Source organism: Podospora pseudoanserina, chromosome 5 (assembly GCF_035222485.1).
Source record: "Podospora pseudoanserina strain CBS 124.78 chromosome 5, whole genome shotgun sequence".
NCBI classification, from domain to species: domain Eukaryota; kingdom Fungi; phylum Ascomycota; class Sordariomycetes; order Sordariales; family Podosporaceae; genus Podospora; species Podospora pseudoanserina.
The window spans coordinates 524,247-538,363 of NC_085924.1; the positions used below are offsets into that span (position 1 = coordinate 524,247).

Consider the following 14,117-nt stretch of genomic DNA (forward strand, 5'->3'; position numbering starts at 1 on the left):
TGATGTTTGGGTAGCGAATACAAAAAAACATGGTATCCTGGCTTGACTTTTCAGTAACGTTGTGCGAGGCTCGGACTTGTATGTATGTTGTAGAACATGACGGTCATCTCACGTGAGCGAGACTATACGATGTTTGATCCGAGAAAGGCCGTAAACCCGAACAGTTGCATGTAGTGTATGGGCTGTCGGATCAGGAACCCAATATCCGCGAGTGGCCTGGCCGGGTGTCGATCACCGGTGCCCGGAGCGGGGTCCTGGAACTTCAGGCTATGCAGCTGTGTTCCGGGGCACCTGTCGGGCCGCTGTGCAGCAGCTGTGCGCCTATCGGAGCTGCAGTGACGGTACCCAGGTATGCGAGGTGACGGGACGAGATGTGACAGTGGACGAGCTGGAACGCGGGGGAGAAGGGAGGGGACGGTGAGGGGACGGGGAGGGGTCCGGTGGTCGATGAGGGGGCTCCGTTTATAACGTTCGCCTTTTGCTGGTCCCCCTTCCCACCACACGATCGCGCTGAACACCATCAACAACAGTACAAAACCACCAGAGACAGAGCACATCAAAGATGGCAACTCCAATCCCCTCCCACCAACGCATCGTCCCCGGCAGCGTCAACCTCCCCCCTTACCCCTGGCCCGCCACCGCAAAAGACACAAGCGTCGACCCTGTTTCCATCGCCGAGTCTGTCACTTCCAAGCTGAATGGCTCCCTCTCCTCGGGTGATTTCGCCTCAATCTCCGAGCTCTTCATCGACAACGGCTTCTGGCGCGATCACCTAGCCCTCTCCTGGACACCCCGCACGATCAAGACCTCTGCTGCCATAGCTGATTATCTTTCCTCTTCTCCGACCAAGCTCAGTTCGGTACAGGTGGATCTGACGTCTGAGTTTCGGAAGCCACAGATTGCGAGTTTCGCTCCGGGGGCCAGTCCGGATGTGAAGGGGATTGCGTTTTACATCAACTGGGGGACTAGTCTTGGGACGGGAAGAGGGGTGGCGAGGCTTGTTCAGGAGGATGGAGAGTGGAAGATTTGGACCATGTTTACTTGTTTGGTGGAGTTGAAGGGGTGGGAGGAGAAGGTGGGGGCGAGGAGGGAGCTGGGCGTTGAGCATGGGAAACAAGAAGGGAGGAAGAACTGGAGGGAGAGGAGGGAGGGGGAGCAGGAGAAAGGGGAGGGGGAGGTGTTGGTTATTGGTATGTCCATCACAGAATGAGGAGAGGGATGGTGACTAACGGTCGGTAGGAGCTGGGCAGTCCGGTCTGACGATTGCTGCGAGGTTGAAAATGTTGGGGGTCAAGACAGTGGTCATTGATACGAATGAGAAGGTGGGCGACAACTGGCGGAAGAGATATCATCAGCTGGTGCTGCATGATCCAGTGTGGTACGACCACATGCCGTATCTCCCCTTCCCTGAGCACTGGCCGGTTTTCACGCCAAAGGATAAACTGGCCGAGTGGTTTGAGTTTTATGCCAAGGCGCTCGAACTCAACATCTGGACTTCTACCTCCCTTACATCTAGCAAATGGGATGAGGGCACCCAAACTTGGGAGGTGAAGGTGAACAAGGGGGGCAGAGAGGAGAGGGTTCTCAGGCCGAAACATATCGTTTTGTGTACAGGACACTCGGGCAAGAAGTTCATGCCTGATATAAAGGGGCTGAGCGAGGGGGTGTTTAAGGGGTTGGCGGTCCACTCTGCTGATTTCGCCGGTGCGAAGCAGCAGCAAGAGGGGACTGAGAGAAAGAGAAAGGCGGTGGTGGTCGGGGCGTGTAATTCTGCTCACGATATCTGCCAGGATTACTACGAGAAGGGGTATGATGTCACCATGGTGCAGAGGTCGTCGACTTGTGTCGTGTCCAACAAGGCGGCTCTCAAGGTTTTGCTGGCGGTGCTGTACGAGGAGGGTGGACCGCCGGTCGAAGACAGCGACATCTGGCTTCATGGCTGGCCGAGTGAGGTTATGAAGAGCATACAGATCGATCTGGCCAGGATTCAGCGGGAGATGGACAAGGATTTGTTGGAAGGGTTGGAAAAGGCCGGGTTCAGAACTGACAAGGGGGTGGATGAAGGGGGGTTGTTTATGAAGTATTTACAACGGGGTGGGGGCTATTACATTGATGTGGGCATGTCGCAGCTGATTATTGATCGCAAGGTGAAAGTCAAGCAGGGGGAGGAGATTGAGGAGTTGGTAGAGAATGGGCTGAGGTTCAAGGATGGGGAGGTGCTGGAGGCGGATGAGATTGTGTTTGCTACTGGCTTCATGAATATGAGAACCCAGGCGAGGCATATTCTGGGAGATGAGGTTGCGGATAGGGTGGACGATGTTTGGGGATGGGATGAGGAGGGGGAGATGAGGGGGATCTGGAAGGGGAGCGGGCATCCGGGCTTTTGGTTCCATGGTGGTAATTTGGCCTTGACTAGGTATTTCAGTAGGGTGGCTGCGCTGCAGATCAAGGCGAGGCTGGAGGGATTGGGGGCCTAAGATTCAGGGGATATCTCGGCTGTGGGTTTACAAGGCAGGCTTCAGGGAGGTCAACACCCAGCAATGTTTGATTTCTCTTCCAACTCAAGAAAATACCCTAGTTGTTCTTCGAAACCCCCCTCACACTATCCTCCATCTTGGCCATGGCTTCCTCATTCTGCCGCGTCAAATCCGCCTCGTTGGTGAACCGACCAGCCTGTGTAAAAAAGACCCTAGCCTTCTTCGGGTCCTCATGGATATCCCTCTCGGCAAAGGCATAAGCGCGTCCAAGCATTCTGGCCACGCCAACAACATCCTGAGACCTCGGCCGCCTAACAGCATCATACGCACCCAGTGCCGCCTCAATCTGGCTCGGCTGCTTCACCCTCTCAAACAAATGATCCAGCACCGCAGCATCCTCCAACGCCTGCGCGGCCCCATTCCCAGCAAACGGCAGACTAGCATGAGCGGCATCCCCCAGCATGGCCACCCTCCCCTTGAAGTACACCGGCGCGTTATCATGATCCCCCACCGCCCAGCTAGCCGACGTGTCCCTCGCCACCAAATCCACAATGGCCCTCGCCTCCGGAGTGTAGTCTTTATACAATCCGACATCCAACTCTTTTCTTCGCCCCCCATCATCCCCCTTCCCAGGCCCGTCAACCTCTTTCTCGCCCAACGCCGCCCCCCTGACGGCAACCCCAGCGCTCAACCTCGTCCCCTTGTTCATCGGTATGCAATTCACATGCCCCCTCGGCCCAAGCAAAATCGGGACCGTCCTCGTAAACCTCTCCTCCACCCCGGCCTCGATCGCCTCTTCGGTGGCAACCACCGTCCGATAAACCTGCCACCTGTCGTGATTAACCGGGTGTCTCGCCGGATGGTCCTCCCCAACGACATAACCCCTAACAACCGAACGTATCCCATCCGCCCCCAAAACACAATCCGCCTCCCCCTTTGTCCCATCCCTAAACTCAAACTTGACCTTCTTCTCCTCCTCCCAAATCTTTGTCAGTCTCTTCCCAAAGCTCACCTTCTCCCCCGGCACCAACCCAAGCAACCCAGCCAACAGGTCCGCCCGACTGACGCTCTTTCGTCCTTTTGCCCTCCCCAACTCGGCGACCGGTTCTTGGTCAGCTCCCGTGTTGGCGTGAGGCCCACAAGCAAAAAAGATGTCAGTCGCCATTTCCGCTTCCGCGTCCTCACCGATGTTGATCGCCTTGTCGAGGTAAGCCTGGTGGACCTCCGGTCCGAGAAGCGCCATGGCCGCGAGGGCGTTGCGGTGGAGGGCCAGGCCGGCGCCGACGTCGGAATGGGCAGGGACGGCTTCGTAGACGTGGATGTCGAGATGGGGTTTTTTGACGAGGGCGGCGGCGAGGGAGAGGCCGGCTATGCCGCCTCCCATTATGGCTATGGAGAGGGGGTGATGGGTGGAGCCCATTTTGAGGATGGTGGTGGTGGTTTGTTGTTGTGATGAGGGAAAGGAGAATAAAGCTGGCGAGTTTTCAAGGTGATGATGAGGGATTGGAAAAGGGGGAAGAGAGTGGAAGGGCAAGCGTCACGTGTCAGAGACAAGAAGCGACTGCCGTTGCCCCTTTTCCGCAACGGGCCCCAGAGGGGGGGAGGGGGGGCAGAGTCATTCATTCACCTAGCGTTGCTCCGGGAGGAACGGAGGAAATGATGAGACCGAAAAGAGTGTTGGTAAAAGCTACGGTGCCTCAGTAAGGCAGTCTTGTCTATCCAATCCGAATTCCAAATGCTGTCGTCATGTCGTGTCCAAAACCACACCATCTGTCTGCCAAATCGTGTCCGAAGAATGTTCTGTCAAATTTCCCCACAAGATCACACCAACCGAATCTCCCATCTCCAAGAGAAAAACCACCCTAACCTGATCATCAACCCCGGGAAGCCACCGTGGCGGGGCCTCCACCGCGATTCAAGCGGTAAACTCATCCCCGGAGTTCTCCACCTTCTTCGGGACCATGGCCTTTCTGTAATCACCAAGTCAGCATTCTCCATCACCGCCACCGATCGTAGATGTTCAAGAACACTCACAAAACCTTATCCGCATCCTTCTCCTTAAACCTCACCTCAACCTCGGCATTCCCCACCAAAGCCTGCATCGAAACCTTCCTCTCCGTCGCCCCCCCACACCCCGGAGCCAAACCCCCCTTCTTCCGCGACGCCATCTGCCCCGGCTTCCCTAAAGGCGAGCCCCAAAAAGCATCATCCTCCTCCGCCCTCCTCCCCCTCCTCACAGGCGTAGGGGTAGGAGCAGCATCCTGAGCAGCAACAAACAACTCCGGCTTCTTGGGAGTGGTAGCGGCATCAATAACACTCTGATAAAACTCCTCATCCTCACGAGACAGACCAGGGACGTGGTTGTTCTTGCTCCGCGCAGGCCATGGAGACGGAGACGCAGGACGGGGAGGAGGAGGGGAAGGAGGCGGCTTGTTGGCGTAGCGCTCCCGCTCCATTTCGCGCAATCTGATCGCCTTGGGAGTTTCCTCCTCTGTATCCTCGACGACTTGGTCCTGCGCTGCGTCGTGGTAGACAGAGGCCGCGACCGGCTCGGACTTTGCGCCGAGGGAGGGGCTTGTGGACAAGGTGGTGGGGAGATGGATGGGCCATTTGCCGAGGACGGCGAGTCCGTGGGGGACGGGCTGGGGAATCAGAGTCGCGCGGATGTAGTGGTAAAGAAGATCACGGTCTTCTTTGGGGAGCGCGGCGACGCGGGGCAGGTTGGCGGTTTGGGAACGGGCCTGGGTGAGGATGTACTTGATGGCATCCATGTGCTTCTTGTTGAAGCGGATGCGCCAGGCGATGCTGTTCTTCAAGCGGTCGGCCGTGTCGATGTCTTCGGGGTAGTTTTGGAAGGTGATCTCGATGAGGGTTCCGTTGCCGATGATGGAGTCGTCTTTGTCGACGTAGTGGTAGTACACTTGGCGGTTGAGGGAGGGGAGATCATCCTCCTGAAAGGAGATGGCGAGAAGGACGTGAGACTGGTCCTTCTCGAGGTTGCAGTAGACAGACAAATGACCCTTGCTTGCACGGCGACAGAGGGTAGTGTCGGGGTGTTGCTGGCGGTGCCATTCGGATTGGGGGCCGACATGGATGAAGCTGACTGTATTGGTGGGAAAGGAGATGAGGTAGGGAGGGACGAAGCTCCCAAGTGGTTGGTCCATGGTGAGAAGGGTGTGGTGTCCTTGCTGTGTGCAGATGAAGTGAAGGGTGCTGATGATGGAAGTGACAGATTAGCGTCTCGTTTAGTGGACGGAGAGGGGGGAGCCTTATACTTGAGAATCTTCATCATTTTGCAAGTCTAACAGAGGTGGGTGTGGCCCATGACAGATGTGGACAAAGATATAAAGCAGGGAGATCCGCAGCCATCCTTTGCTTACAACCCACCACATCGTGGTACACCTCAGCGGATAGAAGCCTATCAATGACGGAGTTGCAGGCGTATATGCTAGACAGCTTTGTCGATGTCAAAGCAGGACAAACACCAGAACCTTTACGACTACTACAGAAAGGGTGTGGGACTTTAAGCTCACTGACGTCATGTGGGATTTCCACTCACGACCATCACGTCGACCTGCCTTCACAAGACAAACGGAGTCTAAGAGTTCAAGAGGTACAGTGAGCATCCGCAGAAAGACAGCTGATTACGGAAAGAATTGGCTTCACAGCATGTGGAAACCTTGGGGAAAAGCCACAAAAGCAACTGGTGAAAACTTTGTGACCACATAAATGCAACTTTCTTTTTAGTTTTTTTAATTTTTTTTTTTATTTCTTTCTATTTTATTTTATAAAAAACGGAAGCCCTCACACTCTTTCATTCTTCACTCATTCATCCTACCCAGCATCACACCGTCGAGTGCATGTACGATGAGGTGGCTATCTTTCTTCACCGCGATGCTTGCATCACTCGCCCCCATCACCACCGCAGCACCCCGTCCCGCGGCCGCGTCCCACAACCTCGCACCCGCCCTCCTCCCACCAGACCAATCGGAAATCCCCAGACTGGTCCTCTACTTCCAAACAACCCACGACTCTCTAGGCCGCCCCATCTCCATGCTCCCCCTCGTAACAGTCAAACACATCGCCCTCACCCATCTAATCATCTGCTCCATCCACATGCACCAAAACGGCCACCTCCACCTCAACGACCACCTCCCCTCCCACCCCCGGTACAAAACCCTCTGGACCGAAGCCTCCATCATGAGATCCTCAGGCGTCAAGGTAATGGGCATGATCGGCGGCGCAGCCCCCGGCTCCTTTTCCCGCTCCACCCTCGACAGCCCCTCCGACCTCACCTTTGACCACTACTACCGCCAGCTCGCCTCCTTCATCAGGCGGTACAGCCTCCAAGGCTTGGACATCGACGTCGAGCAGCCCATGTCCCAGGGGGGGATCGCCCGGCTCATCCTCCGTCTGCGGTGGGACTTTGGCCCCGATTTCATCATCACCCTCGCCCCCGTCGCGAGCGGGCTCACCAACGAGTGGGGCGGGCTCAGCGGGTTCGATTATCGGGTTTTGGAACGGGATTATGGATCCCTTATCGATTTTTATAATGCTCAGTTTTATAATGGGTTCGGGTCGGTGCATTCGACGTCTCACTTTGAGAGGACGGTGGATGAGGGGTGGGATCCGGAGAAGATTGTCATCGGGCAGTTGACTGATCGGGGTGTGCATCAGCATGTTTCGCTGAACAGGACTGTTGTGCAGCTGAGGGGGAAGCTGGGAGTTATCGGGGGGATTATGGGGTGGGAGTACTTTAATGCTTTGCCGGGGGGGGCAGACGCGCCGTGGGAGTGGGCGCAGGTGATGACTCAAATCTTGAGGCCGGGTCTGGTTCCCGAGATGAAGATTGCAAAGGACGATGCGATCATGCTGATGGAGACGTGGGTGGAGAGTGCCTGGCCTGGGGCGGCGGTGATTTGTGCGAGTGTGGGAGGTGCGGGCAGTGAGGCGTGCGCAGCCGAAGCGGGTAGGCCGAATGTTGATTACATGGCCATGGTAAATGCCTAGCGGCCCGAGGGGAGTCACGTAGTATGTATGTTGTTTGTCCAGCAGTTTTTGTTTGCAGTGGTCAAGTGTACTATCTTTTGTTCCCAACACTCTCGTATCAATCATAGGTCCGGTTCTCGATAAGGTCCACACCAGCAACCACCTCATCAACAGGATATGCTTCCCCCCTCCCCGGTCCAACACTACCTTTGCTGTCAACCCTTGCCCTTTCCCCCCTTTCCCTTCCCTCCCTTGCCCTTGCCCCCCTTTCCTTTGCCACCACCCTTCCCTTTGGCTCCCCCCTTTCCTTTCCCACCACCCTTTCCTTTCCCACCACCCTTTCCTTTCCCTCCACCTTTGCCCTTGCCAAGCTGACGAGGGTGAACGGCTTGACGACGTTAGCTAACCTGTGCTTCTCATGGAACAAGACAAAACATACCTCTACCCACAAGGGACCCATGCTCGGTTTCATCCACAATCACATCAGCCGACAACGTGTCGTCAGCAGGGAGGATGACAGGCGGCGTTCCGGTCTCGTTGACCTCGACGGGAGCAGCGTCTCGGAGCTGGAGCTCTTCTGATTGGGCTGGGATGCGGTGTCCAGTTGCGATGCTGGACAAAAGAAGGGCCGCGAGCGCGGTGGAGAGGGATCTTGCAAGTTGCATTTTTTGTTGTGTGGGTTTTGATCTGAGGTGTCCTGCACCTGATATTGACAAACGATATGAACAAGAGATGATGGCCAGCAGTCAATGCCGTCGTAGAAGAGAACGAAGTGAGTGTGGTGAAGAAGCGAAAACGAAAACGAGAAGGCAAAACCAGACATGACCACCACTTATACCACCACCGAAACCCTTTGCCTCCAATCCCAGGCATCTCCAGTCAAGCGGATCATCGCCTCCCCGGGTTTGTCCTCCGATCGTCAAGACCAATCGCTTGGCGACGTGGCGCTCCCCCAAACATCTTGACAGTTTGGTGGCGTCTTTCTTTTTCTTGTTTTGCAGGAGTCCATGTTTCGTCTTGGGGCTTTCGAGCGCGTCAATGAGTCGCGCAAAAATGCAGGGGGTCGGATGTCGGTCTGAACCTGAAACTCTGTGTTTAGAGGTCTGTGAACTCAAAGTCGCTCTGCCATTTCCACCGATAGTAAGTAATAAATCTGCCGCGTCCACTTGTGGCTGGGTAATTTGTCGCGGGATAAACTTGGCAGAGAGCGTGTCAGAGAAATCGGTATGCATTCCATCATAGTCGTGTGTATCCTCTGGATCAAGATACACCACCCGAATCTCTTCCAGGTTGGTCATGCGTCTCAACACACTGTCCTCCAGCCCCTTGAACAGCTTCCAATGCCTGTCCAGCTCCTGTTCCAATGGCAGAGTGGAGTGAGTCACTTGCGTATCCTTGCGAGTCTACCAACCTGATTGTCTACAACCCGGGTGCCTTTTGATGTGCAAATCGAAGGGCTTTGAGGTAAATTCGCCACCTGACTCGTTTGCCCCCAAGGAAGCCCCGTGGAAAGGCCCAAACAGTTCGTCCCAAAAATCATAGTTTCCTGGATCATTTGAGAGGGAGGTTTGTGTGGGAAGTGGATGGCGATGTGTTGTACAAATCTTGCATTGGGCCCAATCTGTGTGAAGAAGAGCTCGATTGCTGGAAAACGCGTATCTCGTAAAGGTTTATCCAACACCTTTCTTCGTGGGTAATGTCGCTGAAACAGCACAGGATATCATAAAAGGCAAACTTGGTTTTCGAGTAGAAGGTCTGTGTGGCTGTGAAGTAGCGGCGCTTCGACTTTTCGAAAGCCTTTGGGGATTTCTTGCGCCTGTGGACGGGTTGAAGCCGAGCAGAATCTTTCGCAACGTCGCCAATGTACAGTGGACGGTGTATGACGAGGAGTTTGGAGAATATCATGAGCCGTATCTCGGCCGGGAGATGCCGCAAGCTCGTTGCGATGAAGATGATGAAGATGAAGATGAAGAAGATAATGAAAAAGTTGAGCAAATGCTGGGAACAAATCAAGGTTCACATGTGGGGCAAAACGCACGCTACGGCAACGTCACGTGATATATTCTGGGTCCCTTGATCATTCATTCCACCTCAGTTTGGCACGTGAAACACGAAAGTCGATGAATCACTCGTCGCTGGGCAACATGTGCACACAAACTGTCGCCCCTGATGAAGAGGAGGTCGCGGCGCTCGCTGACGGTCTTGATCATTCCCGGTTGCAAAAGCGCCTGCCGCCGGTATTCCTTTCTGTAGCTATATACCACAAACACGTGCTCCAGCCGGGTCATCTTGCTGAACAGTTCCTCGTCCAAACCTCTGAAAACCTCTTCGTGTCGGGCCAATTCGTCCTCGGTACGGAGAGAGTAGGTTCCATCATGAAATCCTCCGAGTCGGCTATCTGGATTGTCCTGATTTCAGGGGGCAGCCTCATATGCCCCGTTGAAGGGTTTGGAGGTAATGCCTGCCACCTTTTTGGTTGCCTCCCATCCAAACTCGGTTGCGATTCTCCAGGTGGTGAGGAGGTCCGTGTGGGAAATGAAGGATGATGTAGTCTTGGGCAGCGGTGAGGCATGCCCAGAGCAGGACCGTGAGGTTGGAGAGGAAGAGTTGGTTGTTCATCTTGATGGTGATCAGACGGCGCGAACAGTGTATGCTGAACGGCGTACCCTGTCCTGTTGAAGGTTGTGTGACAACTTGTGGAAAGCCGTCAGTATCTGCACCTGGTGATATGGACGACGGCTAGCCTCGCGGAGTGAAGGTGTTTAACCGCCAATGGCTCGAGCGAGCCATGTGTCTAGTTAATGTTGATCAAATTGATCAGCAATGGTCAGAGAGACCAAAAAGGCACCGGCAGTAAAAATATCTTTTCACACGAACGTCTCAAATTGAACACCCTGTGTTCTATCCCTAGGCACTATCCACACATCACGCCCTCCCAAAATCAAACCTCCTCTCCATCCAACACCCTCGTAAAAATATCCAAATTCCCCTCATACGCCACCCTCGGCTCATACACCGCAAACGTCACCCCCCTCCACCAATTCCCCGCCCCCCCAAACTCCTTTTCCCTCAACACCTCCAACCAGCAGTGCGCCACATCCTCGGGCGGGTTCTTGAAAACCCCACACCCCAACGCGCCCAAGATGATCCTCCTATGCCTGTACGCCGCCGCCAGCCTCAGCACAAGCCTCATCTTCTTCTTCGTCATGTCCCTGTCAAAGTCCCTGGCAAAGTAGCTGAAAAATTCCGGTTCGCCAGGGGCGTGCTTGTCATACTTGATCTGCATCGTCGGGGGGGAGTGCACAGCTGCAACGCTAAGGACAGAGACCACCTTCGGGTCCGCTACCACGTCCCGGAGTGGGATCAGCCCGTGACCCCTTTCATCGGCCTCACGGATGACGAGAACGTAAGGCGAGTACAGCGCCGCGGCGGTGTACTTGTCCGGGCTGATGGGGTAGAGCTCCCTCTTCAGGCTCAGCGACAGACTAGACCGGTAGCAAATCGCCTCCTCCTGCGCCATGGCACCGTTCTCCCAACCCCCACCCGGTCGGCTGTCGTTCGCAAAGTTGATCACCGCCGGGAGGGGACTGTGAGCAGGACTGTCGTTCTCCGTTTTGAGCACGGCCATCTCCCGAATGGCAGCATCAAGAGTGTCCATATTCACAACTTTGATCTTGGCCTTTCGCGCAAAGTTCGGGCAGAGGTTGGGGTCAAGACGGGGAAACGACTCGAGAGTAAACTTGCGGGCTTTCGCCGCCTTTGTCATCAAGGATCCGTCGGCTTGGAGTCCCGTGAGATACTTGGGGAGGACGAGCTTGGTCTGGTCTGCGGCCGTGCGCAGCTGGTCACGGGTGCTCATCTTGCGTTCTGGCCAGGCTAGGAACGAGGGTGGCACGTGTGGCGATTTTATCGCTGTCGGTGCCGGGCTTGCCGGTACGGAGGGCGGGATAAGCCGTTCTAGTTGAAGGGGCGCTGGTACAGTCTGTCCTAGCCTCGTTGGCTTTGAGACAGCCGTCGACGTTGGGCGCAGAATGGGATTTAATTTGGTTGCTGTGGCCAGTCATGTTAGTCGACACATGCACCACCTCAGAGTCTTGGGAACTTGCGCTTTTGGGTACTCGTTGAGATTGTCCTGCCCCCGTGTGTTATTGGGGGTTTTCCGAGAAATGATGAAGTTGATGTGCTGGTTGCGACACCTCCCGACGGACTCGCTCCTGGCTTCTCACCCGGTGGGTGCTTTCTGCCGGGCTTCAGAGGATCTTTTTCAAGATATGTCGTGGCCACAGGAACTCTGCTTGGTGTGCCTTGAACAGCCGGGCTACTCGCAATAGCATTCACCAAGCCGATAACTGCAGCTGCTGGATCGGGGGGCGGGCCTACAGTTGGTTGATTATTAGTAGGACGGTTCTTGAGGATTGGCTTGATCGGAGGCTTTGTCCGCGGGCCCTGCGTACTAGAGCCACCTGGGGTGCTGACAGTGGTAGGGGGAACCGGCACCGGGTCTACAGTCGGGTGGGGCCAAGAGGTGGTCGGTGATGGTGGCCTAGGAGGGGATGGTGGCTTGACGGCAGGTGGTGGTCGAGTAGTAGTAATTGGGAGTGCTGGCTTAAGAGTCTGGAGTGTTGGCTTGACACTCTGGGGTGCTGGCTTGACGGTTTGGGGTGTTGGCTTGACAATCTGAGGCGTTGGCTTGACAATCTGAGGTGTTGTCGTAACAGTCCGAGGTTGTGGCTTGCTGTGCAACAAATTCGGATCTAGCACAGATGTGATGCGTTGGCTGGCAACAGCTTGCTTGGCAAGCAGTTCAGCCTTGGCTTTTGCTGCAGCTTCTTGCAGCCGCTTCAAACCAAGAGAAGGTGGGCCGATAGACTGCTGAACCGGGGGAGTCGGTCGGGCAGGAGCCGGTCGGGTGTTGAAGTTATTACGGAGTGGATGGGAAGGAGTTGGGGTTGCCGTTCCACCTGGCTGTTGCCTCTGAGTGTTTGGCGTTGCAGCGTGTTGTGCGTGCAGACTGGGTCGTGCTCCAATCTTGACTGGGCTGTGAACCGGGGACGAAAGAAATTCCGGTTTATACCACGAAGGTCTCCCCGTCGTGGGTTTGGTGGGTGATTTTTTAGGCCCCATTGTCGCGGCTGCCTAGTAAACCTAGCGTAGTGTCACAGTTGCTCACGTGATCCGTCCCTGACCGGTTGAGAATATGGAGATGTTTTCCTGGGGCAGTTCACTTGTAACGATAAACTCAGTCTTGATGTTTTGATCCTGAGTATGATGTCGCCGTCAACAAGTCATTGATTTCTTTATCGAGTACATGGAGACAAAGACCCGTCTCACATAACCCTACTCACACTCATCTTGCCTAATCCGACCTTCCAAGACGAGGCAACAAAGAACTTTTCTGCCTACCGAAAGCGGACCATGAGCAATACGTGCGTTGTCCTAGCAGAAAACAAGGTTGAATGGGCACTTGATGTTGAAAGGGATTGCCATTCTCACCAGACACTCGGCGCGTCTTGTACCCAACGGCCACGTCGAGCCATGCCCGCAATACAGCAAAAGGCCAAGGTGAGTAAACTGTTGATGATTCTCACTAGAGGGATGGTGCGTGATGGTGCGGGATGCGCGCTCCAGAATTGACCCAGGTGGACAACTTGTGGTGCATAGGTGCGTGGTTCCCTGAGGTGTAAATGGTGTCAAAGAATCAGGTACTGGCCCATTGTATACAGGGTCAGATGCGTCCCCAACCATCATCATACTTTGTTATAGAATTCTCGACTCAGAGCTGAACCAGACGGCCCCCCCAACATTGGGAGACCGACACATTTCTCTAGATCAATCCTCATCATGCATCATAGAGAGGCCGCCAATGGGTCAACAGCAAAGATCTAGCGACTGGTATGTCGATGTCTGGTACCTCCCGCCGTCGGGCAGCTCGAGGCTGAGTGATCAGGTTCAACTCCGAAGTATCACGACGTTCATCATAGACAGAAGAAGGTGGAGGCAGCCGACCGCTGATTGATAATGATGTTCGTTTGAACGAATGGTCAGGTCGGAGATGACATATTGTACGGCTGGCTTGAATCGAGGGCGGCTGAGCCAGTTGGTGTAAGCTTCCGCCGTGATGTTGAGCATTGTGGTGCTTTTCGGGGGTGTTCTTTCCAGATGTGCCAGTCCAGGACTCGAAGATGCCCGATTCTGTTCCCTTCAAGTCGGTCTGCTTTTCGCAACAGTATTGGTGATATTGGTATCATGGAGTATCGTACTCGTTCGTTGCCTGTACTGAACATCAGCTATATGCTACCGTCACAAAAGACGCTTGGTTGAATGTATCATTGCCCATTTCCCTCTTGACTTCTGCATGCCGTCGAAAAAGACCAACTCCCCTACACCGAAGGCTGTCGAACACACCCCAAAACCACATCATAGTCTTCGGGTCAGGCTTCTTCAACAGTCGTCCAAAGAAGAGTCCGAGATCCGGCTGGGCTCCACCGCCGCCGCCATGAGAGACGACATTGACAAACGGGTAAACATCCACGGCATACCACTGGACAACACCTCGCCTCGCTCCGTGTTTCTTCCCCCGCTGTAAGGACCACATGCAGGGGCGAAGTCAATATGACAGCTGAGCGGCAACAAAACTAATCTCGTTAAAAT

General features: G+C 54.9%; 6 protein-coding genes across 6 annotated transcripts; 2 read left to right on the forward strand and 4 right to left on the reverse strand.

The window, feature by feature from the left end:
* Positions 1 to 444: 444 nt before the first annotated feature.
* On the forward strand, positions 445 to 6,100 carry QC764_501680 (uncharacterized protein). The gene is made up of 2 exons (XM_062947423.1): positions 445 to 1,190; positions 1,240 to 6,100. Exons 1-2 carry the CDS (start codon positions 563 to 565, stop codon positions 2,475 to 2,477), a joined length of 1,866 nt encoding a protein of 621 aa, XP_062798531.1. The 5' UTR covers positions 445 to 562; the 3' UTR covers positions 2,478 to 6,100.
* QC764_501670 (uncharacterized protein) lies at positions 2,575 to 3,897 on the reverse strand (the record flags this gene model as incomplete). The annotated part of the gene is made up of 1 exon (XM_062947422.1): positions 2,575 to 3,897. The coding sequence occupies one exon, from the start codon at positions 3,895 to 3,897 to the stop codon at positions 2,575 to 2,577; it is 1,323 nt and encodes a 440-aa protein (XP_062798532.1).
* Positions 4,393 to 5,895, reverse strand: QC764_501660 (uncharacterized protein; the record flags this gene model as incomplete). The annotated part of the gene is made up of 3 exons (XM_062947421.1): positions 5,753 to 5,895; positions 4,512 to 5,690; positions 4,393 to 4,447 (listed from the first exon to the last, which is right to left on the reverse strand). Exons 1-3 carry the CDS (start codon positions 5,767 to 5,769, stop codon positions 4,393 to 4,395), a joined length of 1,251 nt encoding a protein of 416 aa, XP_062798533.1. The 5' UTR covers positions 5,770 to 5,895.
* Positions 6,101 to 6,344: 244 nt separating the features above from the next.
* Positions 6,345 to 7,487, forward strand: QC764_501650 (uncharacterized protein; the record flags this gene model as incomplete). The annotated part of the gene is made up of 1 exon (XM_062947420.1): positions 6,345 to 7,487. The coding sequence occupies one exon, from the start codon at positions 6,345 to 6,347 to the stop codon at positions 7,485 to 7,487; it is 1,143 nt and encodes a 380-aa protein (XP_062798534.1).
* A 194-nt stretch (positions 7,488 to 7,681) lies between these two features.
* Positions 7,682 to 9,467, reverse strand: QC764_0074100 (uncharacterized protein; the record flags this gene model as incomplete). The annotated part of the gene is made up of 2 exons (XM_062940676.1): positions 7,906 to 9,467; positions 7,682 to 7,854 (listed from the first exon to the last, which is right to left on the reverse strand). Exons 1-2 carry the CDS (start codon positions 8,129 to 8,131, stop codon positions 7,682 to 7,684), a joined length of 399 nt encoding a protein of 132 aa, XP_062798535.1. The 5' UTR covers positions 8,132 to 9,467.
* A 2,333-nt stretch (positions 9,468 to 11,800) lies between these two features.
* Positions 11,801 to 12,590, reverse strand: QC764_501640 (uncharacterized protein; the record flags this gene model as incomplete). The annotated part of the gene is given in 2 exon segments (XM_062947419.1): positions 11,801 to 11,842; positions 11,847 to 12,590. Coding segments are annotated over 2 exon segments (786 nt in total).
* Between the last annotated feature and the right edge of the window lie 1,527 nt (positions 12,591 to 14,117).